The sequence below is a fragment of the Bos grunniens genome, chromosome 21, assembly GCF_055505025.1.
Source record: "Bos grunniens cultivar Pamir isolate PY7600 chromosome 21, Bosgru_T2T1.0, whole genome shotgun sequence".
Taxonomy (NCBI): domain Eukaryota; kingdom Metazoa; phylum Chordata; class Mammalia; order Artiodactyla; family Bovidae; genus Bos; species Bos grunniens.
Window position 1 is genome coordinate 47,489,613 of NC_141185.1, and position 27,269 is coordinate 47,516,881.

General features: G+C 39.0%; 1 protein-coding gene across 36 annotated transcripts in view; it reads left to right on the top strand.

Moving 5' to 3' along the window:
• CPEB1 (cytoplasmic polyadenylation element binding protein 1) overlaps nucleotides 1-27,269 on the top strand; it is a 108,370-nt gene that overhangs the window by 17,670 nt on the left and 63,431 nt on the right. For 32 of the 36 annotated variants that reach the window (XM_086364392.1, XM_086364413.1, XM_086364397.1 and 29 more), the window contains exon 2: nucleotides 12,771-12,945. The exons of the other annotated variants lie outside the window; for them this stretch is intronic. Coding sequence is in view for 13 of the 32 variants with exons in the window: in XM_086364387.1 (XP_086220513.1) it covers nucleotides 12,771-12,945 (175 nt within the window). In the remaining 19 variants the exon portion in view is untranslated. The remainder of the gene's footprint in view (nucleotides 1-12,770; nucleotides 12,946-27,269) is intronic. 36 annotated transcript variants of the gene reach the window in all.

The window sequence follows — 27,269 nt, forward strand, 5'->3', positions numbered from 1 at the left end:
TCCATCACCTCCACTAGCTTTGTTTGTAGTGACGCTTCTTAAAGCCCACCTGACTTCGCATTCCAGGATGTCTGGCTCTAGGTGAGTGGGCACGCCATTGTGATTATCTGGGTCATTAAGATCTTTTTTGTATAGTTCTGTGTATTCTTGCCACCTCTGCTTAATATCTTCTGCTTCTGTTAGGTCCATATCATTTCTGTCCTTTATTGTGCCCATCTTTGCATGAAATGTTCCCTTGGTATCTCTAATTTTCTTGAAGAGATCTCTAGTCTTTTGCATTCTATTTTCCTCTATTTCTTTGCATTGATCGCTTTGGAATGCCTTTTTTTTTTTTTTTTTTAATCTCTCCTTGCTGTTCTTTGGAACTCTGTATTCAGATGGGTATATCTTTCCTTTTCTCCTTTGCCTTTCACTTCTCTTCTTTTCTCAGCCATTTGTAAGGCCTCCTCAGACAACCATTTTGCCTTTTTGCATGTCTTCTTAGGGATGGTTTTGATCACCACCTCCTGTACAGTGTTACGAACCTCCATCCATAGTTCTTCAGGCACTCTGTCTATCAGATCTAATCCCTTGAATCTGTTTGTCACTTCCACCATATAATCGTAAGGGATTTGGTTTAGGTCATACCTGTATGGTCTAGTGGTTTTCCCTACTTTGTTCAATTTAAGTGTGAATTTTTACCTACCTATATGCTACTCTTGTAGTTGTTATATGTATGTGGCATTAGGCTTATGTGCATGCTAAATCACTTCAGTCATGTCTGATTCTTTGCAACCCTATGGATTGTAGGCCGCCAGGCTCCTGTGTCCATGGGATTCTCCAGGCATGACTAATGGAGTGAGTTGCTGTGCCCTCCTCCAAAGGATCTTCCTGAACCAGGGATCGAACCCACGTTTCTATATCTCATGCATTGGCAGGCAGGTTCTTTATGACTAGTGCCACCTGGGAAGCCCAGGCTTACAATGTAGCATATAACTTGTTTGTGTGCTTATGTTCCCACTGGACTAATTTCTTGGGAGCTGCTCCCCAGAATGGCTCCAGGTGTGTGAGAATGAAATCAGTAATTGTAATTTCTGGGTCCCTAGGCATCAAGTCATATTGTTCATGGGTTCCTTGTTTTTCATTCATATGGAATTGTCTCTGCTCCAAGCTTAAAATTGCAAGTCCTGAAATGAGTGGCCAAGAGCTTTGACAGTTTGATCTTGTCTTATCATTTAATAAAGAAATTACAACTTACAGAGGTTGTGATGGTAAAAATACCTATGAAAGGATGATATGGGTTTGCCTTTTCTGTGGTATCTGTATTGAGTGCCTGCAAATTTAGCAGATACTATGTTGGGTTCTGCGTTGATAAAGGCCTTGAAAGATCCTGCTGCTGCTGCTAAGTTGCTTCAGTCTTGTCCGACTCTGTGTGACCCCATAGACGGCAGCCCACCAGGCTCCCCCGTCCCTGGGATTCTCCAGGCAAGAACATTGGAGTGGGTTGCCATTTCCTTCTCCAATGCATGAAGGTGAAAAGTGAAAGTGAAGTCACTCAGTCGTGTCCGACTCTTAGCGACCCCATGGACTGCAGCCTACCAGGCTCCTCCATCCATGGGATTTTCCAGGCAAGAGTGCTGGAGTGGGGTGCCATCCTACAGTTTATCAAATGCAGTGCTGACAATGCATACAGCAAACAGTTTGACAGATGTGACAGGAGCTACAATTACAGTGACCGTATATTCTGTGTATTTTTGAGCAGTTTTTGCTATTAAATATTTCCTTAGTGTTCTCATAAGCCTGCCCTTGAGATTGTAGTATTTCATTTTTCAGACTGAATTTATAGAGCAAAAGGAATATTGGGCTTTAAATGCATCATGTAGAAACTGAAGAATAATCAGAAAAGTAAAGGGAGAACCAGGAAGGAGAAAGTGATTCCTCAATTATATGAGTAGAGAGTAGCTGATGATCAGATCCCCAAAGATGCCAGGTAGAATAGATTTGAAGTATGGGTTGGGTTTGGCAACTCAAGTGATTAAGCAGAGTTGTGTGGTGTCTTTTGAAGGGGGAGAGGGACATGCTGGCAAGGCATTGTGGGTTGAGAGGAAGGATGAACAAGAGGTTAAGAAATAGATGTATTTTCTACATGGTAGAGCAAAAGGAAGAAAACAGTGGTTTAAGAGAGTGTTTAAGTCAAGGAAGATGTGTTTTTTTGTTTTAAGATGAGAGCCTTGGGCATACTTAACAGACTGATGGGAAGGAACCAGTGGAGGGGAGAGAGGAAAGTAAGATGATTAATGGAGGAGGGGGTCTCTTGAGTGTTGTGTCTGGTAATGGGTTCACTTTCTCTTTCTGGATGGATTCAGTTTCTCTTTCTGCAGTTAAGGACCTGCTGCCATTTCTCCTTCATTCCTGGCAAGCCTTCCTGCCCAGTCTGGCCTGCCTTTCCTTTCCTTGAATTTACTGTGTTCTGTATCCACTCTGTGCTTGTTCTCTGCCTGTCTGTTACGTTCTTTCTCAGACTTGGTGATTGAAATTCTGCTTTTTCATTATTCTTCAATTTAAAAATCTGAGTTGTCAAACAATTCAGATACCTTAATATTCTCTCTTCTGCAGTGTTTTGTACAAACTTGTCTTCATTTCCACTTATCTAGATGACTTTTATTCTTTTCTCCCTCTTACCTAGTTTTCCCCAGGGCCCAGATTATGTTTTATTTATCTCAGTAATTTCAACATCTGATGTAGCAAGTTTTTTAGTATTTGTGAAATATTGAGCTATGCTAAGCTGTTATTTTGTTGGTCAGAAAAGGGGAGATACTGACATTTTCATATGGATCAAGCTAATATTTTTATTCCTTACATTCTTGCACAGAAAACTTGAGGTGAAAGTTCAGTTAAGAATGGACAAGAACCAAAGAGAAAGTTAGAGAAGCATTTCTTAACAACTGTCTAGTCATATTGAAATTCAGCCAAAACTGGCTTCGAGTGACCAGTGACAAAAGCAAACATGGGAACTTTGCTAGATTTACATTTTCCCATAAAGAATGAATGTAAAGGAGATATCAGTTCCTCAGAGGAAACTGGCGTTTCTTGGTCTTGGTCTGAGTGACACTTTTCTGAGTGGATGGTCATGTAAGTGTTGTTCAAATTGTTGCAGACGACATCCTTCAAATACTGAGTATAAGTGCTGAACAGGTTTTATTCAGCTTTATCATTACTTACTAAAAACTAAAATCAGATTGCCAGACTACCTCTCAGAACCAGTGTTTTGGGGCTATCTAAGTATATTACTTTCTACTGCTGTATAATAAGTTAAAAAAATGTTGAAGACCAGTGCTTTTTTTTCTTTTTTTTATTTGGTATTGGGGTATAGCCAATTAACATTGTTGTGATAGTTTCGGGTCAACAGCAAAGGGACTTGGCCATACGTATACTTGTATCCATTCTCCCCCAAATTCCCCTCCCATCTAGGCTGAGACATAACACTGAACAGAGTTCCCTGTGCTATACCGTAGGTCCTTGTTGGTTATCCATTTTAAATATAGCAGTGTGTACATGTCAATCCCAAACACTTAACAACCATGTAAGTTCATTCTCTGAGTCTTGAGTCTCCTCCTGTTTTGTAAGTAAGTTCATTTGTATCATTTCCTTTTGGATTCCACATATAAGCGATGTCATATGATATTTCTCCCTGTCAGGTGCTTCACTCAGTGTGACAATCTCTACATCCATCCATGTTGCTGCAGATAGCATTATTTCATTCTTTTTAATGGTTGAGTGATATTTCATTGTATATATATACCACATCTTAAATCATTTTACTTTTTGGGTGTGATGGGTCTTCACTGCTGCATGGTGGCTTTCTCTAGTTGTGGCACATGGGGCTACTCTTTGTTTCAGGGCATGGACTTCTCTGTGGCGGCTTCTCTCTTGTTAAGAGCATAGGCTCTAGGCACTCGGGCTCAGCAGTGGTGGAGCATAGGCCTGGTTGCTCTGAGGCGTGTGGAATCTTCCTGGACCAGGGATTGAACTGGTATCCCCTTCATTGGAAGGCAGATTTTTAACCACTGGACCACCAGGGACATCCCTGTACCACATCATCTTTATCCATTCCTCTGATAATGGACATTTAGGTTGCTTCCATATCTTGGCTGTTGTAAACGGTACTGCAACGAACATTGGGAGCATGTATCCTTTTGGATCGTGTTTTTCTCCGGATATATGTGCAAGAATGGGATTACAGGGTCATGTGGTTGCTCTATTTTTAGCTTTTGAAGGAACCTTAAAAAACTATACTGTTCCACAGTGACTGTATTAGTTTACATTCTCACCAACTGTGTAGGCGGGTTCCCTTCTCTTCACACCCTCTCCAACATTTATTGTTTATGGATTTTTTGATGACAGCCATTCTGACTGGTGTGAGCTGCTATCTCATTGTAGTTTTGATCTGCTTTTCTCTAATAATGAATGATGTTGAGCATCTTTTCATGTGCCTCTTGGCCATCTGTACGTCGTCTTTGGAGAAATGTCTGTTTAGGTCTTCTGCCCCCGTTTTGATTGGGTTGTTTGCTTTGATGGTGTTAAGCATCTTGAGCTGTTTGTAAATTTTGGAGACTAATCTCTTGTCAGTCACATCATTTGCAAATATTTTATCCCAATCTCTGGGTTGTTTTTTGTTTTGCTTGTTGTTTCCTTTACTGTGCAAAAGATTTTAGTAGGTCCCATTTGCTTATTTTTGTTTCCATTATTCTGGGAGACAATAAAAAAAGATACTGTTTTGATTTATGTCAGAGAGTGTTCTGCCTGTGTTTTCCTATAGTAGAAGTTTTATAGTGTCTGATCTCACATTTAGGTCTTTAATCCATTTTGAGCTTATTTTTGTGTGTGGTGTTAAAGGATGATATCTAGTTTAATTTTTTTCATGAGGCTGTCCAGTTTTCTCAACCCCATTTGTTAAAGAGACTTAAAGACCAGGGCTTTTAACTAAAAAATAAGTGATTAATTAGAAACTTTTATTCTTAGCAAAATTTTTAGGATGAACAATTTTGCCAGGGGCCTTGGTGGATCCCTGTCCATGGAACCCCACACTAACACTCCCATCAGGAGATAAGCTTTGTGCCATTCAGTCAGTCTTCTGTAATCTTTCACCTAGCTTTTGAAGACTCCATAACAGATGATTAACAGTAATAGTCTTGAAGTGGTCTGCAGTGTAGATATTGTTTGTTGTTGATTAAAGACAATAAAAATAAACCAGGGATGGTAAAATTGGCATTCATTTATGACAGTTAAATATTCCCAAACCAGGATTTTGACCTAAAATAATGGCCATTTCATCGCCATGTTGATTGTGGGTTATATGGTATGTGAAAGCAAGGCTGGAGGTTTCCAAATAGCCAAGTCTAGGTTTGTAATAGCATACAAACAGGTATAACATTTTGGGGTCTTATTCTTGAACAGGCAAGCATAGCTGCATGGTGAGGGTTCAGATTTTACAGTATTATGAGTAGCAACCTCCAATTATGTGCTATAGGCTTCTTGGTGAACTTTAGTAGGATAAATTGAAAGAATACTTCTGAATAACAGTGATGGAGTTGGGGGACATTTGTCCCTAATAAGTTATTGAGCGTTTTCAGGTACTTTATATATTTCTTCTTATCACCAAATCTGCAAATAGGTAGCACTCCACTTTTACACCTGAGCCAGTGGAAGCTAGAGAAGATACTGAAGCGGTAAACTTCGTGTTTGTGTTCCAGGGGCTTTCTTTCTGCTTTTCAAAACAGTGATTCACGGTTCGGGGGAGGACTCTTCCTCTGTGGAAAAGGGAAATGCTTTTTTCAGATGGTAGGCTCTTTGCCATCCCCCCTTCCAGTTGAGGATTATTGCTAGAGAAAGCCACTGTTTCATGATGGGGGTGTCAGCCCTTTTCTGTTGAAGAGGAGAAAACTGTGGACCTGCCGTAAAATAGCTTCTATTAGTAGAAATTGCTAGTGAACCATTTTTTTCCCCAATATAAGTAAATATAACTATCAACAGTTTTATCTATTGATAAAATAGTACTGATAAACAGAAGTACTGTTTTAAAAAAATTTTTCTTGGAGTATAGTTGATTTGCAATGTTGTGTGTCTTTTAGATTCTTTCCCATATTGGTCATTACAGAGTATTGAGTTCCTGTGCCCTTATTAGTTATCTATCTATATATAGTAGTGTGTATATGACAATCCCAGTCTCCCAGTTTATCCCTTCCACAATCACTTCCTGGTAATCCAGTCTCTGTTTAACAACATTTGTACCCCCCCCTTTTTTTTTCAACATTTCACATATAAGCAGTATCATATGATATACGTCTTCCTCTATCTTATTGTCTCAGTATGACAATCTCTGGGTCCATCCATGTTGCTGCAGATGGCAGTATTTCATTCTTTTTATGGCTGAGTTCATACCCCGTTGTATATATGTACCACATGTTCTTTATCCGTTCTTCTGTTGATGGACATTTAGGTTGCTTCCATATCCTGGCTATTGTGAATAGTGCTGCAGTGAACATAGGGGTGCATGTGTCTTTTTGAATTAAGATTTTCTCTGGATATATGTCTAGATAGGGATTGCTGAATCATATGGTAGCTCTATTTTTAGTTTTTTTAAGGAATCTCCATATTCTTCTATTCTTCATAGTGGTTGTAGCAGTTTTATTCCCTCCAACAGTGTAGAAGGGTTGTCTTTTCTTCACACACTCACTCTCTAGCATTTATTATTTGTAGATCTTTTGATTGATGGCCGTCCTAACTGGTGTGGGGTGATACCTCATTGTATATTGTTTTGATTTGTATGTCTCTAATAATTATTGATGCTGAGCATCTTTTAGTGTGCTTTTTAACCACCTGTATGTCTTCTTGAAGAAATGTCCATTTAGATACTTCCCCCATTTTTTGATTGGGTTGTTTTGATATTGAGCTGTATGAGCTGTTTGTATATTTTGGAAATTAATGCTTTGTTTTTCTTTGTTTGCAAATATTTTCTCCCATTCTTAGTTGTTGTCTTTTCATCTTGTTTATAGTTTCCTTTGCTCTGCAAAAGCTTTTAAGTTGATCCCATTTGTTTATTTTTGTTTTTATTTCCATTTCTCTAGGAAATGGGTCAAAGAGAATCTTGCTGCAATTTATGTCAGTGTTCTGCATATGTTTTCCTGTAAGAGTTTTATGGTTTCTGGCCTTATATTAGGTCTTTAATCCATTTTGAGTTTATATTTGTGTATGGTGTTAAGTGTTTTTAAATTTCATTCTTTTACATGTAGCTGTCCAGTTTTCCCAGCACCACTTATTATTGAAATGACTGTCTCTTCTCCATTGTGTATTCTTGTCTCCTTTGTCATAGATTAGATGACCATAGGTGTGTGGGTTTATCTCTGGGCTTTTGTCTATATTCTGCTCCATTTAACTATATTTCTGTTCTTGTGCCAATATCATACTGTCTTGATTACTGTAGCTTTGTAGCCAGGGAGCCTAATTCTTCCAGCTCCATTTTTCTTAAGATTGCTTTGGCTCTTTGGGATCTTTTGTGTTTCTATACATATTTAAAATTTTTTTGTTCTCATTCTGTGAAAAATGCCATTGGTAGTTTGATGGGGGTTGCATTGAGTCTATAGATTGCTTTAGGTAGTATAGTTATTTTGACAATATTCTTCCAATCCAAGAATGTGATATATCTCCCCATCTGTTTGTGTCATCTATGATTTCTTCCATCCATATGTTTTCGTTTTCAGGGTATAGGTCTTTTGTCTCCTTAGGCAGGTCTGTTCTTTGGTATTTTACTCTTTTTGATGCAGTGGTAAATAGGATTGTTTCCTTGATGTCTCTTATCTTCTGTTAGTGTATGAGAATGCAGTAGATTTCTGTGCATTAATTCTCTATCCTGCAGTTTTACCAGATTTATTGATGAGCTCTAGTAGTGTTCTGGTATCATCTTTAGGATTTTCTATCATCTGCAAACAGGGACATTTTTACTTCTTTTCCAGTTTGGAGTGTTTTTATTTCTTTTTCGTCTGTGACTGCCATGGCTGCTGCTGCTGCTGCTGCTAAGTCACTTCAGTCGTGTCCGACTCTGTGCGACCCCATAGACGGCAGCCCACCAGGCTCCCCCGTCCCTGGGATTCTCCAGGCAAGAACACTGGAGTGGGTTGCCATTTCCTTCTTCAACGCATGAAAGTGAAAAGTGAAAGGGAAATCTCTCAGTCGTGTCCAACTATTAGCGACCCCGTGGACTGCAGCCTACTGGCTCCTCCGTCCATGGGATTTTCCAGGCAAGAGTACTGGAGTGGGGTGCCATTGCCTTCTCCAGACTGCCATGGCTAGGACTTATAAAACTTTGTTGAATAATAGTGGCAAGAGTGGACATCTTTGTCTTGTTCCTGATCTTGGAGGAAATGCTTTCAGTTTTTCACCATTGAGAATGATGTTTGCTGTGAGTTGGTCATATATGGCCTTTATTAAATTGAGGTAGGTTCCCTCTAAGCCCACTTTCTGGAAAGTTTTTCTCATAAATGCGTGTTGAATTTTGTCAATAGATTTTTCTACATCTGTTGAAATGATCACATAGTTTTTATTCAATTTGTTGATATACTTCACAGTGATTTGCAGATATTGAAAAATATTTGTATCTCAGGGATAAATTCCAGTTGATCATGCTGTATGATCCTTTTAATGTGTTGTTGAATTCATTTTGCTAGTATTTTGTCAAGGCTTTTTGCACCTATGTTCATCAGTGGTACTGGTTTGTAATTTTTTCTTTTTTGTGATACCTTTGTCTGTTTTGGTATTAGGGTGTTAGTGAATGAGCCTGGGAGTGTTCCTTCCTCTGCAGTTTTTTGGAAGAGTTTCAGAAAGGCACGTGTTAGCTTTTCTCTAAATGATAGAATTTGCCTGTGAAGCCATGTGGTCCTCAACTTTTGTTTGTTGAAAGTTTTTTAATAATTGTTTCAGTTTCACTACTTGTGATTGATCTGTTCATATTTTATTTCTTCCTGGTTCAGTCTTCGGAGGTTATACCTTTCTAAGAATTTGTCCAGTTCTTCCAGGTTATCAATTTTATTGGTATATAGTTGCTTGTAGTAGTCTATTTGATTCCTTGTATATCTGTGGTGTTAGCTGTAACTTCCCCTTTTTCATTTCTAATTTTACTGGTTTGAATCCTCCCTTTTTATTTTGACAAGTCTGGCTAAAGATTTATCAATGTTTATCTTCTCAAAGAACCAGCTTTTAGTTTCATTGACACTTGCTATTTATTTTCTTTGTCTATTTCATTTATTTCTACTCTGATCTTAAATGTTTTCTTTACTTCTACTGACTTTGGGTTTTGTTTTCCTTTCTCTGGTTGCTTTAGGTGTGAATATAGAGAATTACTGTTTTTCTTTTCTAGCCCTACCAAGTAATCCTTCCTATTGATCCATGATTCTCAGTAGTATTAAGGTTTGTGTTCTCTTTTGAGTCTGTAATGTGTCTTTAAAGCTTGCTTTCCTGTCTATAGTGAAAGACAAAGTTCAAAAAAAGCTACAAGTGATCTTACTTCATGGCAAAAATGCCACAAATAACAGTGAAATCTATGAGGCAGTAGTAGAAAATCAAGGGAAAATACCCAATTTTGGTTGTGGTAAAACATGGATATGAACTCAGACCTATAAATTGATCAGAGTTAAGATAGAATATGCAGAGTAATGGGCCTGTTAAGGGTCAGTTTAGTTCAGTCTCTCAGTTATGTCCAACTCTTTGTGACCCCATGAATCGCAGCACACCAGGCCTCCCTGTCCATCACCAACTCCCGGAGTTCACTGAGACTCACGTCCATCAAGTGATGCCATCCAGCCATCTCATCCTCTGTCATCCCCTTCTCCTCCTGCCCCTAATCCCTCCCAGCATCAGAGTCTTTTCCAATGAGTCAACTCTTCGCATGAGGTGACCAAAGTACTGGAGTTTCAGCTTTAGCATCAGTCCTTCCAAAGAAATCCCAGGGCTGATCTCCTTCAGAATGGACTGGTTGGATCTCCTTGCAGTCCAAGGGACTCTCAAGAGTCTTCTCCAACACCACAGTTCAAAAGCATCAATTCTTCGGCGCTCAGCTTTCTTCACAGTCCAACTCTCACATCTATACATGACCACTGGGAAAACCATAGCCTTGATTAGATGGACCTTTGTTGGCAAAGTAATGTCTCTGCTTTTCAATATGCTACCTGTTAAGGGTAGGGATGGATAAAAGGTTTCTGTTTTAAAAATGAGAAACTAAGAATTATATAACTGGAGAATTTTAAAAGGATCACTGTATTCTGTGGTAGGTTCAGCTTTTGGGCAGTTTGATCTTTTTTTTTTTTTTTTAATCATGTCTTTAGTCTTTTTTAATTAAGTTTTAAAATTTTTATTTACACCATGCGGGTGGCATGCAGGATCTCAGTTCCCTTACCAGGGATCAAACCCTTACTCCCTGCAGTGGAAGTGCAAATTCTTAATCACTGGACCACCAAGGAGGTTCCTAATTAAGCTTTTGAAATCAAATTATTACAGAAATTAGGCATGGAAGGGCCTGGGGTCTTCAAAGGAATAGTTGACGTAGGTTTTTAGTTCATTTTTCTCCTTTTAATGAGCAGGTAGATTCTTTTCTTCAAGGATCCTTGTGGCGGCTTCTAACCCCTTGGTTTAATAATAACACTACTGAGAGCCAGCGTTTATTTGTTTGGCACATAGTTAGGTGCCATGTACTATGTGAACCACTTTATGTGTATTAATTCACAAAAAGCCCTCTGAGATAGTATTGTTACTTTTATCCCTGTTGTACATGTCGGGAGAGTGATACGTCTGTTCCCCAGTGGATGTTGCTGGTCTAATCTGCTTATCCTTAGAATGCTACTGTGGATAGCAGGCAGTTGGTTAATGTATGTTAGACAGTGAATGAATGAAGCATGTAGCCTTAAGGTATGCAGACTGGTTATAAATCCTTGTATCTTAGCCTTTGTGAAGTTGAATATTAACCTTAGAAATCTGCAGTTGTGAAAACGGCCTGTGTCAGTGGATTTAACCATTCTCAGTGGCACCTCCCTGGAGGGCTTGGGAAACAACTGTGTTCTGGGTATCTTCACAGTTTGCAAAGAATACGGACCAGTCTTTCAAGAGCTTGAAAATGATGTGGAATTCAGGTTTGTCCCTTTAAGGCCATGCTGCAGAGTTTATAAAGTCTTAAATATTTCTGGTCATTCTCATGCTTACATCTGGATTTTAATAAGTTACACAGAATAACACCAGGCTTTAAAAATTTTGTTTTGATGTGTTCAGCTACAGGGTCTCAGGTTCTAGTTTCTTTTGTTGTTGTTTGTTAGTCGCTAAGTTGTGTCCAATACCTTGCAGCCCCGTGGACAGTGGCCTGCCGGGCTCGTCTGTCCTGCAAGAATACTGGAGTGAGTAGCCATTTCCTGCTCCAGAGGATCTTCCCGACCCAGAATAGAACCTGCATCTTCTGCATAGCAGGCAGATCTTTACCACTGAGCCACCAGGGACACCCTACTAGTTTCAGTGCTTGGACTTTTGTTGTTGTTTGTTTTTGTATATTCCCCAAGGTAATTGGGAATGATAGAAGCGATGAGTCTGACTCCCTTTAGAAGATTGAGTCTGTCAGCCAGTATTTCTTTGCTTACATGTTGGATGTGGTGAGTGAGGGAGATCGAACAGAGAAGAATGGTACCTAGATTTCTGTCTCAGGCACCTGGAGGATGGTGGTCTTATTGACTGAGATAGAGAACACCCAAAAATCACTTGTGTGGGGGTTCAGTTCACTTTGATGTACCTGGGAGTCTGTTTTTCATTCAGTGATGTGTTACATGAGTTGTGTGCACTTTTAATGACCACATAGATTGTATCAGTTATTTAAACAACCCTTTGGGTGGTTTTTGTACCACTCTTGATCCTGCCCAAGTCTTTTCCTATAGGTATATCTTAAAATGTAAAAATAGCAGCTACCATATGCCAGCACCATGCTAAGTACTGTATACATCCCATCAAAAGGTTTGGTAGGTGCTCTTCCCCATTTCACAAGTGGGGACTATAGCACAGAGGTTAGTAACTGCCAATAAATGGCAGAATCAAACTTTTGAAACAACTGTATTAATATATAATTTACATAATTGTAAGGTTCACTTTTCAAAGTACAATTCATTGACCTTTAGTATATTTATGGAATTTTGCAACCCTCACCATGATCTATTTTTGGATTATTTTCATCATTTGAAAAAAGAAACCTTGTACCCTTTAGACACAACTGGCTAACCACCTCCTCACCTCCCTAGTTGAAGGCAGCTAATCCACTTTAGATTACCTGTTCTGCACATTTCATATAATTGGGCTCACACAGTATGTGGTCTTGTGTGACTGGCTTCTTTTCACCTCATGTTTCTGAGGTTTACTCATATTGTAGTATGTATCAGTACTTCATTCTTTTATTGCCACATTATCTACTGTATAGGTAAACTCACAATTTGAACCAGGTGTGTCTGGTTCTTAATGCTCATGTTGCTGCCGTTCTGCTTCTATGCAAGTCCCATTATGTTAGACGGTTCTTATATCTTACATGTCAGTGTTTTTCCCTCTTACTGATCTCTCAGGGTTCCTGCTGAGAGTTAAGTATGTTAGTATACAGGCAAGAAACTCAAGTCTTTGTTACTTTGTCTAACTTGTTTTGGGCTATAGAGGAAAAGGAGGTGTGAAGTTTCTCTCAACAGGGAGAATAGAAAACCTAAACACCTTTTTTCTGTGTCTAGGAAGAAGAAGCGGGAAGGATAAAAGATTGCTGGGACAACCAGGAAGCACCTGCACTCTCCACGTGTAGAAATGCCAATATCTTTCGAAGGATAAATGCCATATTGGATAATTCTCTGGATTTCAGTAGAGTCTGCACTACACCCGTAAATCGAGGAATTCATGATCATTTGCCAGGTGACTTGGATTTGAAAACTTGGGTGTGCTAGACACGTGAGCATTGCTGTTCCTAGGCCGCTTCCTTGTGAAGTCTATGAATGACCTTGAATCTCAGGTAGCACTTCACCCCTTTCATAGTTTGCCTTGTGGATTGGGTCCCCAGTGGGGTGAAGACATCCTTTGATTACGTGAAAAAAGTAGGTCAGAGGTGACAAGACTATTTATATATACAATTATGAGTTACATGTTACAGTAGATTTTCTTATAGCTACATTGGAAACATTTTAAAAAGTGATTAATACTTGATGTAACCCAACATAGTCAAAATAGTGTGTGTCAATGTATAATCCATATAAAAGCTGTTAATGAGAGAGTCTTTTGTTAGTGTTAAGACGTCAGAAGCCAATGTATATTTTACATTTACAGTATAGCTCCGTTTGAATTAGCTACATTTCAAGGGCTCTGTAGTCACATGTGACTAGCGGCTACTATACTGGATGATGCAGCTCTTGGATATTTTAATTGCTTTTAAAATGCGTGCAAGTCAACAAGCATTTGGTTTTCCTGATATTTAGGGTGTTCCACAGAACAGTGAAGGGAGAGGGCAGTGTCTCCTGAAGACAGTTCTTCTCAAGGAGGCTTGGATGTCCCAACAGTGTTTTATAATCTTTTTGTGGGAGTTGCAACATATTATGGGAATGTTGTTGGACTATTCTTTGACTTATTTTAGATGAAAGCGAACATGTTTTTAATTTTTTAAATGGACCTTGAAAATATTTGGTAAAACAGGTAATCTTGTTACCTAAGTAGATAATCAGCATTATAGAAACCCAAGAACAAGATTGGTTAGAACAGTGTTATAACTAGGAGCAGTTTGGTGACAACAAAAGCTAAAGTAGCCGTACAGTGGAATGTCCTGCAGTTATTAATACGTTTGTAGTGGATTACTTAATGATGTAGATAGTCACAGTACCTGAAGTGAAAAAGCAAAGTACAAAACAGTGTGGTCTCAGGGATGTATATATGCATAGAAAGACTGGAATGGCAAGGTGTAAATGTAACAGTGAAGGTGTAATGGCTAATTTTTTTTTTTCCTGTGTGCTTTTCCCCACTAATTCTTCTGTAACAAACATTTTATAATAAGAACAACTTGTTAAAAAAGAGTATTTCTTGGCACAGTGTTTCAGCATTGATATTTGGATTTTGCACAGGTACATTTAATTGTGCAACTTGCTTCATATAGGTACACTTAAGTTTGCAGTAGTTATATGCTATTTGTTTTTTTCATTTGAACAAGTGTTTGATTTATCACTTAGAAGGCTTGTGTTATCTGTGACAGAATTTCATTGCATATAGTATGCAGTGAGAGTCGTATCAGAACTTTGCAAGTCAGCTCGTAAGGTGTTACTGGAAAAGTGCTGTGAACAAGGTCCAAGGAGGGAGAGAGAGACTGTGTTGGTTAGGGAGTGAAGAAACACTGTCTGGATGATGCAGCATTTGAAATAAGCCTTGAAGAAGAAAAAGTTACTTCAGTGTAATTGGATATTGAGTTAGGTTTGTTGTTGATTCAGGATTGACATTGGGGTCCAAAGCTGAGGTCGAAGATGGTTAGATGACCTGTGGTACAGTGACAGTCCCCAAGAGTGGGAGCCAGATACCTCACTGGGGGCTTCCAAAGAGGCCACAGAGCTGTCGCTCTACCACAGACCTCACCTCAGCCTTTCCCTGAGCTGTCTAGGAAGACTGGGGCAGGCAGCATGCAGGGTAACTCTCTCCCCTCTTGCTGGAGCACAGCAAGACGGGCGCTGCTTCCGCTGTCAAGCGGAGTGAGGGGAGTGTCTCCAGAGAGGAGCATTTGTGTAGATGGAAATTGCTTCTAAGAAGGAACACAAGGTTGTTGAACCCCTTGTAAGGCAGTAGACTTGCTGTTTGTCCTTGACTGAGTAGAGGTGAGAGAGAACTTGAGAGGATGATGTGGGGCAGGGAGGGCGGGAGGGCGGCTGGAGCTGTCTGAATGCCCACCAGCTGACGCACAGGGAAACTTCCTCTGGTTCCGGAGACGTTGCGGGAGGCTGGAGTTTTCTGGCTGGTATTGCGGCAAGACCTTTGATGTTGTGGGTGGGGTTGGGGTGGGGCTGGGAGGTTAGGCCAGAGCTGGACCCCTCATCCAGGCAGCTCCTCAGAGAGGGTGCCTGCCTCCTCAGGGGCCCTTCCCTACTCCTCGCCTAGTCCTTTAAAATTCTGAGGAAGGAAGGAAATGGGCTGTAAATGGACATGTGATTGAAACATAAATGAACTGAGTTATTGTTACGTGTCTGTCAAGTGTGAAAACTGTTAAGACGACTTTAAGGGACTTCTTAACTATGGGATGGGCCTGAGGCGCAGTGTCTGGAGGGAAAAGTTTCATGTTAACTCACTGAGATGAGACCTCTCAGAGACTAGTTAAAGTAGTTGGAAGCTCAGAAGAGGAATAGATAAGTTAAAGTAGTTCACAGCAAGTAAGGGGTGGGACTGAAACGCTGATTAATATTATTTTGTTATAATGTAATACACATACAGAAAAGTCCACATCATAAGTGAAGAGCTCACACTGTCTCCAGCTGAACATAGGCAGGTAACCAGCAATGTAGATCTAGATGAACTGCCAGCTTTCAATTTAGGACCAAAGAAGTATATAATTGTAGCCGGATATATTGAATTTCTGACTGAGATGGTTTCCTTTTTTATTCTGAGAGTATCATCCCTAAATTATCTTAAAAGCTGTTCTGAAATAAATTTTAATATATTCAATCCCAGCTAACAGGAGACAGTTGAAATTACTCTTGGGAAGTCTTACGTCCCATAAAATAATTTTTTTTTTCCTGAAACCTTTAATATATGGCTTTAACAGTTAAAATTTTAAATTTTAGTCTGAGTATGACACTATATACAGAAAAGTATGTATGATATATACCTAAAAGTATGATACTTTTACTAGGATAAATATGCAAATTTAGTGAGTTTTCACGCACTGAACAGATCTTGTATATCCACTTGTATATAGAGATAGTAGACCAGAAGCCCCCGGCAGCCCTACAGCCTCTTAACTAGTGAAGGGTAAACCACTGTGCTAACTTTTAAATGCATATGTTCTGCCTGTTTCTGAACTTACATACATAGAACCATAAATGTGTGCTCTTCAGCTGTGAGATTCACCTATTCACAGCCAGTGGTTGTGGATCATTTGTTCCCATTGCTGTACTGTATTCTGTTGTGTGAATATATTCCAGCTTATTCTACTGTTAACAGACATTTAGGGCTATTCTGAATAGTGCTACTCTGAACGTGTGTTTTGGTGAACTTACTTGTATTGGGTGTATCCTGGGAGTGTTGGCTGGTGGAGTATCTGTGATTTCAGCACTAATGCGTGCTGCCAGTTTCTCACAGCAGTTGCACCAGTTTACACTTGTGACACTCACTGTCAGATGGTTTGGGTTAGTTCTGCGTCCTCACCAAGATTTGGTATTTTTTTTTTTCCCTTTGACTATTTTGGTGAGTATGTAGTGGCATCTCTATTGTGGTTTTAAGTTTCCTTTCCCTGATGACTTATGAACTTGAGCATCTTTTCATAATGTTTGTTGACCTTGGCATATCCTCTTTCCTGAAGTGCCTCTTCAAGTCTTACACACTAATATTTCTTTAGAATTACCTGCCTTTTTCCTGTTTAGCTATAGCTATTTTCTGTTTACTCTTTTATATATTCTACACTATGAGTTCTTTGTCTGATATATATAATAAAAAATCTTTTCTCCAAACCTGTGGCTTGTGTTTATACTCTTAATTGGTATTTTTTAATAACAATTTAAATTTTATGGAGTGCAGTTTATCAACTTTTCAGTTATGGCTAATGCTTTGTTGTGTCCTGTTTGAGAAGTGTTTTCCTATTCCAAAGTCATGAAGATATTCTGCATTTCATTTAAGAAAACTTACTGTTTTACCTTTCAGTCTTAACATTTGCAACTCGTCTTAGATTTCATACTGTACACAATGTAAGGTGGAAGGTCAAGGTTCGTTTTGTTCTGCATAGATGGACAGTTGACCCAGCACCACGTTGGGAAAAAAAATCTCTCTTCACTGTACTGCTGTCGCCTTTCTCGTAAGTCAAGCATCTGTATTATATGTGCACGTCTGTTTCTGGAGGCTTTTCTCTTCCATTGTTCATCTGTCCTCATGTCTTAGAGACCACAGCTTTCTAGTCGATTTTGATACTTGGTTGTGAAGTGCTCTATTTTTATCCTTCGTGATCCTTGGTTCCTCTTGGACATTTGCATTTCCACATAGTGATGGGGTGGAACGACATGACACTTGTCAAGCTGAATCCATGACTATGTGGAGATGCAAAAGTTTTGTTTATATTAAAAAATACTTTGTGTAGTTAAAAGAATACATGTAGCATACAAGCTGTGGTATCAGCCCAAAAAGGTCTCCAGAACTGTGCCCCAGAGTTCTTTTCTTTTATACTGTCTGGTGTGTTTCTGTATGTTGTGTAATTAAAATTGCTGACTCAGATGAAATCATGGCAGGAATGCTGTTCTGGTGCTTAAATGAATGTTCTCTGCCTCGAAAAATCCTACCTTTATTTAAGAGTGACTTGGTTTTCATCTCTGAAAAGCTTCTCACGTGTTCTGTTGTCTGTTTGGCTCTGTTAGATGGAGCAGGATCATTCTTGGCTGTTGCAGATTGTTACCGACCCACTATGTGGTGGTATAAATATAAACATGTATGTTCTCTAAGTGGGGAGGTTATAGTTTGAAGAAAAACATACTCAGTTTGCCCATTTCATAATAAACATACACAAATTAAGTGCAGATTCTGGATGCAGGTTCCTTGAGAACAAATCCTGGCGGTGCTACTGACTTGATCTAACCTTAAAGGTTAAGTTTTCATGACACAGGAGTAGTAATAATACACATTTATAGGATTTTTGTGACGCTTGAATAAGATACGTGTATTGAATACCTAAATAATGCCTGTAACTGCACTTACTAAATGCTGGTAGTATATGATTATGATGGTGTGTGTATATATAGCATGCAGTCGTGAGAGCATTGCTGTGTTCATGTGTTTTTTTAATTCAACTTTTTATTTTGTGAAAGAACCCACCTGTCAGTGCAGAAGACAGGGTTCGATCTCTGGTTGGGAAGATCACCTGGAGGAGAGCATGGCAACCCTCTCCAGTATTCTTGCTTGGAGAATCCCATGAGCAGAAGAGCCTGGCAGGCTACAATCATAGGATCACACAGAGTCAGACACAACTGAAGTGACTTAACAATGCTGTGATAGTTTCAGGTGGGCAGCAGAGGGACTACTCAGCCATACATACACTTAAATCTGTTTTCCCCCAAACTCACCTGGGTCATGTCTTTTTTAAAAGGTGGACTTCTGAGCCTTCCCTGGTGGTCCAGTGGCTAAGACTCTCCACTCCCACTGCAGGGGCTGCAGGTTCAGTCACTGGTCAGAGAACTAAGATCCCACATGGTGTGCAGCATGGCCAAAAGAAAAGATTTTTTATGTTAAATTCTGTTTGCACATTCAATGTTGATAACATCTAGGATTTTTTTTATTGTGGCAAAAATAAAATTTACCATCTAAAGTATTTTTGGGTGTACAAATCAGTGATACTAGACACATTCACATAGTTGTGCAAAAGTCGCCACTATTTATCGGCCTAACTCTTCATCTTGTAAAACTGGAACTCTACCTATTGAGCAGTAATTCCCCATGCTTCCTTCCCCTAGTTGTTGGCAGCCACCATTATACTTTGTCTTTATGGTTTTGACCAACTTCAGATATGTGGAATCATACACGTGTTTGTCTTTTTTGTGACTTGCTTATTTCAGTTAGGGTAATGTCCTATCCTAACAAGGTCTATCCATGTTGTGGCGTATAGCAGATTCCTTCCTTTTTCAGGCTGAATAATATACTCCATTGTACACATGCAGCACATTTTGCATATCCATTCATCCATCAGATGGGTACTTGGGTTGCTTGCACGTTTTACCTATTGTGATTAATGCTGCTGTGAATGAACATAGGTGTACAGGTATTTCCTTGAGATCTTGCTTTCAACTCTTTCGGGGTATATACCAAGAGGTGTAATTGCTGGATCACACAGTAATTTTTTTAATTTGCCATACTATTTTTCACAGAGGCTCTACTGTTTTTCATCATCTCCTAGTAGCCTAAGGGTTACAATTTCTCCACACCCTCACCAACACTTTTCTCTTCTTTTTTTTGATAGTAGCCATCCTAATGGGTGTAAGGTGGTGTCTCATAGTAATTTTGGTTTGCATTCTCTTGTGATTAGTGATGTTTAGCATATTTTCATGTGCTTATTGGTCATGTCTGTATCTTCTTTGTAGAAGTATCTGTTCATGCCCTTTCCCACTTTTAAATTGAGTGGTTTGGTTTCTCACTGAGTTTTAGGAGTATCTCTCTGTATTCTAGATGTTAATTCCTTATTGGATATTGATTTGCAAATATTTTCTCCCATTCTGTGAGTTGACTTTTTATTTTATTACTAGAATAGTGTGTTTTGATGTACAAAGTTTTTACATTTTCATGAAATCTCATTTGTCTATTTTCTTTTGTTACTTGTGCCTGTGAAGTCATATTCAAGAAATCATTGCCAGACCCAGTGTTGTGAAAATTTTGTCCTGTGTTTTCTACTAAGTTTCATTGTTTCGGGTCTTATATTTTGTTCATTGATCCACTTTGAGTAACATGGCATTGGGTGAGAGTCCAACTTCATTCTTTTGCAAGTGGATGTCCAATTCTCCAAGCGCCATTTACTGAAGACTGTTCTTTCCCCTATTCAGTAGTCTTGCTGCTGCTAAGTCACTTCAGTCGTGTCCGACTCTGTGCGACCCCACAGACGGCAGCCCACCAGGCTCCCCCATCCCTGGGATTCTCCAGGCAAGAACACTGGAGTGGGTTGCCATTTCCTTCTCCAATGCATGAAAGTGAAAAGTGAAAGGGAAGTTGCTCAGTCACGTCCAACTCTTCGCAACCCCATGGACTGCAGCCCACCAGGCTCCTCCGTCTATGAGATTTTCCAAGCAAGAGTACTGGAGTGGGGTGCCATCGCCTTCTCTGATTCAGTAGTCTTGGCATCTTGTTAAACGTCATTTGACCATGTCTGCAAGGGTTTTTCATTTCCAGACCTTCTATTGAGTCTGTATGTCTGTCTTTATGCTAATACTGCACCGTTTTGATTACCATATCTTTGAGGTAAGTTTTCAAATCAGGAAATGCTGAGTCCGGTTCTGTTGATCTTTGTCAAAATTGTTTTGACTGTTCAGGTCACTTGAGATTCTATATGAATTTTAGGACAGGTTTTTCTGTTTCTACAAAAAGTCATTGGGGTTTTGATAGGGATTGCATTGAATTATTTTGAATAACATTAACATTTTAACAATATGAAGTCTTCCAATTCATGAACATGGGATGTGTTTACATTTATTTATGTTGTCTTTAATTATTTTCAGCAGTGTTTTGTAGTTTTAATTTACAAGTTTTTTACCTTCTTGGTTAATTCCTAAGTATTTTATTCTTTTTGATGTTGTTATAAATGGTATTGTTTTTGTAATTTCCTTTTCAAATTGTTCATTGTGTATATGAATACAGCTGATTTTGGTGTGTTGGCTTGGTATCTGCTGGCTTTGCTGAATTCATTTATTAGCTCTAACAGCATTTTTTGTGGAGACTAGGATTTCCTGCATATAAGAGTGTATTCTACTCAAACAGATAATTTTACTTTTTGCTTTCCAACTTGGATGCCTTTTATGTTTCTTGTTTAATTAATTGCTCTGGCTGAAACTTCCAGTAATATGTTGAATAAAAGTTGGTGAAAGCAGACATCTTTGTCTGGTTCCTGATCTTAAAAGAAAAAGTGTTCAATCTTTCACCATTGAATATGACATTTTCTGTGGGTTTTACATATATGGCATTTATTATATGAACGTAATTTCATTCTGTTCCTATTCTGTTAAAAAAGAGGGTTTGTTCAGGAAAGGATGTTGAATTTTTAATAACATTTATTTACTTGTTTGACTGCATCAGGTCTTAGTTGCAGTTAGGGTGTTGCTTTGAGATCTTTCTTGTTTTTTAATGTCATCTTTTCTAGATACAGATTTCTTTCATTGCACCACTTTTGCAGTGGCCCTTAAGTCTTTGTATGTTGTGTTTTTGTTCTCATTTGTTTCTGAAGGTTTCTCATTTCCCTTCTCAGTTCTTCTTTGATTCCTTGGTTGTTTAAAAGTGTTACTCAGTTTTCTCAGTTTTGTAAATTTTTCAGTTTCAATTTTGTTACTGATTTCTATCTAACTCTGTCCTGTTGTTGTCAGAGAAGATGCTTTGTTTGATATCTTTAAAAATATATGGAGACTTTATTTGTTGCCTGAAGTATGGAAAATGTCCCATAGACACTAGATAATGTGTATTTGTTGTTGGATAGAATGTTCCATGAGCTTTCCAGGTGGCACTGGTGGTAAAGAATCTACCTGCCACTACAGGAGACACAAGATAAGTAGTTTTGATTCCTGGGTGGTGAAGATCCCCTGGATGAGGAAAATGGCAACCCATCCCAGTATTCTTCCCTGAAAAGTTCCATGGACAAGAGAAGCCTGGTGGGCTACAGTTCATGGGGTTGCAAAGAGTCTGACACGACTGAACACACACACACAGTTCCATATATGTCTGTTAAATCTAATTGGTTAATTTTGTTGTTCAGCTGCTGTACTTCCTTATTTAAATATCTTCTGTCATTTATTCACTATTCTGAGTGGGATATTTAAGTCTCTGACTGTTATTGTAGAACTGTTTCTCTCCCTTCAGTTCTTAAGTTTTGCTTCATACATTTTGATAATTATATATTGTATAGTTATATTGAGGGTTTTAGTAACATACAGAGTCTCTTCTTGTCTGTATTAACTTTTCCGTGTCTGTTTGGCCTGCCTTTAGTGTGGCATCCCGGCTGTCTGCTGGTTGCTGTTCGTGTGTAATATCTTTCTATGTCCTTTCACTTTCCTTCTGTTTCTGTCTTTGGATCTCAGGTGAGTCTCTTGTAGTGAGATCTATGGGATCAGGTGTTTTTATCCATTCTGCATATCTCTGTTTTTTGATTGGAGAGTTTAATCCATTTATATCATTTAATTGCTGATAAGGAGAAGACTGAGATCAAATTGACAACATCCGCTGGATCACAGAATAAGCAAGAGAATTCCAGAAAAACATATGCTTCATTGACCACGTTAAAGCCTTTGACTTTGTGGATCACAACAAACTGTGGAAAATTCTTCAAGAGGAAGGAATACCAGATCACCTTACCTGCCTCCTGGCAAAACCTGTATGCAGGTCAAGAGGCAACAGTTAAGAGCCAGACATGGAACAATGGACTGGTTTCAAATAGGGAAAGAAGTACATCAAGGCTATATATTGTCACCCTGCTTATTTAACTTATATGCAAAGTACATCATGCAAAATGCTGGGCTGGAGGAAGCACAAGCTGGAATCAGGATCAGAGGGAGAAATATCAATAACCTCAGAGATGCAGATGACACCACCCTTATGGCAGAAAGTGAAGAACTAAAGAGCCTCTTGATGAAGGTAAAAGAGGACAGTGAAAAAGCTGGCTTAAAACTCAACATTCAGAAAATGAGTTCATGGCACCCATCACTTCATGGCAAATAGATGGGGGAAACAATGGAAATGGTGACAGACTTTATTTTCTTGGGCTCCAAAATCAATGCAGATGGTGACTGCAGCCTTTAAATTAAAAGACGCTTGCTCCTTGGATGAAAAGCTATGACCAGCTTAGCATATTAAAAAGGAGAGATGTTAATTTGCCAGCACGGGTCCACATAGTCACAGCTATAGTTTTTCCAGTAGTCATGGTGGATGTGAGAGTTGGACCTTAAAGAAGGCCGAGTGCCGAAGGATTGATGCTTTTGAACTGTGGTGTTGGAGAAGACTCATGAGAGCCCCTTGGACTGCAAGGAGATCAAACCAGACAATCCTAAAGGAAATCAATCCTGAATATTCACTGGAAGGACTGATGGTGAAGCTGAAGCTCCAATACTTTGGCCACCTAATGTGAAGAGCTGACTCATTAGAGAAGACCCTGATGCTGGGAAAGATTGAAGGCAGGAGCAGAAGGGGACAGCAGAGGACAAGATGGTTAAATGGCATCACCTACTCAATGGGCATGAGTTTGAACAAGCTCTGGGAGATGGTGAAGGACAGGGACGCCTGGTGTGCTGCAGTCCATGGGGTCACAAAGTGTTGGACATGACTAAGTGACTGAAAAACAGCAACAAAGGAGAAGACTGACTTTTACCATTTTTCCTATATGCCTTATAGCCTTTTGTCTCTCATTTTTCTGCATTCTTGTCTTCTGTGTTTAGTTGATGTTTTTATAGTGAAATGTTTAAATTCCTTCTTAATTTTTTGGTGTGTAAATTCTGTAGCTATTTTTGTGGTTGCCATGGGGATTACATTTAATGTCAAAGTTATAAGACTATAATTTGAGTTTACAGCAGCTTAACTTCAATAACATAGAAAAATTTCTGCTCTTCTGCAGCTCTGTTCCCACCCCTTTCCGTTTTTGATGTCATAAAATTACGTCTTTATACTAGTGTGTACCTCAAAAGATAAACTTAAAATTCTTTCAGATGCGTTAGTCCCCTAAATTATGTAGACAATAAGATTGGGAGTTATAAACAAAAGTTACAGTAATATTAGCTTTTACATTGTTTTTTTTTCCTTAAATGTATCAGTCTCTTAGATAATGTAGAAAAAGGATACAGCTACCAGCCCTTGTTAACAGTCATGCTTGCTTTTGTAATTGCCTGTGTATTTCTGTGTATTGAGATCTTTTTTCCTCCATGTGGTTTCAGGTTACTGCCCGGTGTCCTCTCATTTCCCCTTGCTGGGCTGCTTTTCTTACAGGGCAGGTTGGTCACAAGCTCCCTCAGCTTTTGTTTATCTGGACATATCCTAGATTTCTCCGTCACTTTTGAAGGACAGTTTTGCTGGGTACAGGATTCTCAGTTGAGAGTTCTTTTTCTTTTAACAATTTGACTCTCAGCCCTCAGTTTTCTGGCCTCAATGGCTTCTGATAAGAAATCTGTTGATAATCTTATTGAGGATCCTTGTATGTGATGATTTGCTTCTCTCTGCTCCTTTTAAGGTCCTCTGTGTCTTTTTTCTTAAAAATTTGATTATAATGTGGCTTGGTGTGAGTCTCTTAGAGTTCACCTCACTTGGAGTTTTTTCGACCTTCATTGTTTATATTCATTTTAATCAAATTTCAGAAGTTCCCAACCATTATCTCTTATCAGATATTCTCTCTGCCTCCATCCCCACATCCCCTCCTCCTGGGATTCTCAGGATGAATTTGTTAGTCTACTTAATGGTGTCCCACATGTCCCTGGTGTTCTGTTCATTTACCTTAAATCTTTATTTAAAAGTATCTATTTACTTTTTGGCTCTGGTGGGTCTTTGTAGTGGTACAGAGGCTTTTTCTAGTTGTGGCGAGTCGAGGCTACTCTCTAGTTGTGGCACGTGGGCTTCTCATTACAGTGGCTTCTTCCATTGCAGAGCACAGGCTCCAGAGTGCATGGGCTTAGTTGCAGCATGCAGGATCTTAGTTCCCAGACCAGGGATAGAACACATGCCCTTGCATTGCAAGGTAAATTCTTAATCACTGAACCATGAGGGAAATCCCTTAAATCTTTTTTCTTTCTGTTCGTAAGTCTTGACAGTTTTCATTGTGCTATCTTTAGGTTCACTGATTCCTTCTGCTTGGTCAAATATACTGTTGAAACTATCTAGTGAAATTTTCATTTCGGTTAGCGCATTTTTCAGCTGCAGAATTTCTTTTTTCGTTTTGTTTTGAGGTTCTCTCTCTCTCTCTCTCTCTCTCTCTCTCTGTCTCTCTCTCTCTCTCGTCCATGCTGTGCAACTTGTGGGATCTGAGTCCTCTGACCAGGGATTGAACTTGGGCCCTTGGCAATGAGAGTTCAGTGTCCTAATCACCAGACTGCCAGGAAATTCCTAGGTTTTCTCTCTTTGTGGACATTTCCATTGTTCATTTCACACATTGTTTTCTTGACTTTCTCTACATCCTCCTTTAGTTCTTTGAGTATTTTCAAGATCATTGTTTAAATTCTTTGGCATATTTGCCATTAGGTCTTTTTCAGGGACAGTTTTACTGATTTTTTTTTTTTTTTTTTTCCTTTGAATGGGCCATACTATCCTATTTCTTTGTATGCCTTGTGATTTTTTTCATTGGATGCTGTATGTTTGAATCTAATAATATGGTAAGTCTGGAAAATTAATTCTCCTTCTCACCCATAGTTTGCTGTTTTTATGGTTTTGCTTTGTTTTGGTTATTGTAGCCTGCTTTTGTCAAGGATCAGCCTGAGGAGTCCCCACAGGTGTTTACTGAGCCTTGCCCTGGGCACATGCAGCCGCATCTAATTTTCCCCATACATGCAGTTGTTTTAGAATGCCGTAGTCTTTAATATCTGGCTCCCATGAGAAAAGGTGAAAAATAAAAGATGAAAGTGAGGGGCAAGGTTGGGGGAATGGCACCAACCCATTTAATCTTGTGCAAGCCACTTCAGCTGGAGGCGGTGGGCCTTGCAGCAATTGAATAGTGCAACAACAAGATGCAAGAATGGCTGCCTACCTGTGTCTGGACCTTTGTGATCAGAAGGAACAGTCAGTGATCAGAGCACAGATCACAGTATTTGCAGGAGACGGTCCTTTTTGCATACTCTTACTCCCACAAACTGTCCTAACTGTTACAGGAACATGTGGGCATAGATGGCTTTTACTGTGCTGAGAGATGAAATTGACTGAAATTAACAGCCATTTACCTTCTGAGTTTTCCCTTTGAAGTTGCAAACCTTCAACAGACTTCAGCAGAGTCCTGAAATAGTTGCATCCTTATAGATTCAGCTAGTACAGTTGTTGCCTAGCTGGTGAGACAGATTCCTGGTGCTTCCTCCTCTTCCGTCTTCCCAGAACCCTCCTAACACTTAGGATTTTAGTTGTAGTTTTGATGTGTGATATGCATACATCATGTATTTAGATTTTAGTAACTTCCACTGGTTTCTTAGATTATCATTTTTTACTTAGTTCATTTTTGGACTGGTTTGCTTGACTTTCTTAAATTAAGGGTACCATACTTAAGAAATTGCTAAAACCATTGTACACACTAATAAATTATACAGTACCCACATAAGTACTACTCTCATTACCAGTACCCCCAAAGACCCCCATGTTTTCCCTAAAGATCACATTTCCCTTTCTCCAGATGCAATCATTATTTTTCTGTGTTTTCTTTGATGTATGTTATTCCCATGCCTATAAAACTAAAATGTATCTAAAATTTGAACTTTATTGTATGCTTTTATGAAACTCATTCATGTTGCATGCAACTGTAATTTGTTAACATTGATGGCTGTATAGAGTATCATGAAATACCTAACAGTTTTCAGTTTTGATGTTCAACTTTTAGGTTGTTTCTAGTTTGGGGCTGTTAAACAGTGATGGAATGATTTTTTTGTGCATGAATCCTGACACACAAGCTCCCTAAGTTTGAGATTCTTTAAAATTAATAGATAATTCCAAACTTCCCAAACAAACTGTACTATTTTACAGTACTTTCCCACCAGCAGGGTGTGTTAATGCCAGCTGCTTCATACCAGCATCAAGTACTGAAATTATCAACTCTTCTTCATGTAGCTGTTCTTGTGGATAGAATGTTACCCATTATGGTTTAAAATTTGTATCTTCCGAATACCTACTGAGGTTTTAACATTTTCATGCTGTTGGCCACTTCAAATACTGTCCTACCGTGTAGTTACGCAGTCGTGGATGCTGTTCTCAGTTGGGCGAGTCAGATTTGTAGGCAGTATTTATTCTGGCGGAGACCTTTGTTGGATACATGCATTGCTAATATTTCCCGCATTTGGGGCTTATCTTTTTAGTCTCCTAATGTTGTCTTTTGATGATGATAAGTTCTTCATTTTAAGATGGTTCCAATTAATTGATTTTTTTAAATTTTCAGTTAGCATTTTCATGCCATACTTCAGAAATCTTTCTCTTTTGAGGAAACGAGGATGTTTCTTGTGTTAATCTTTGAGAAGCCTTCTTGGTTGACTCTTTGGATAATATTGTAGACGGAATTATTTAAAAATTTGTTTCCTAATTATTTTCTAGTACATAGAAAAAAAGCTTTTTGCATATTACCTTCAGTGAACTTGATAAATTTACTTCATAAACTTGCTAAACAC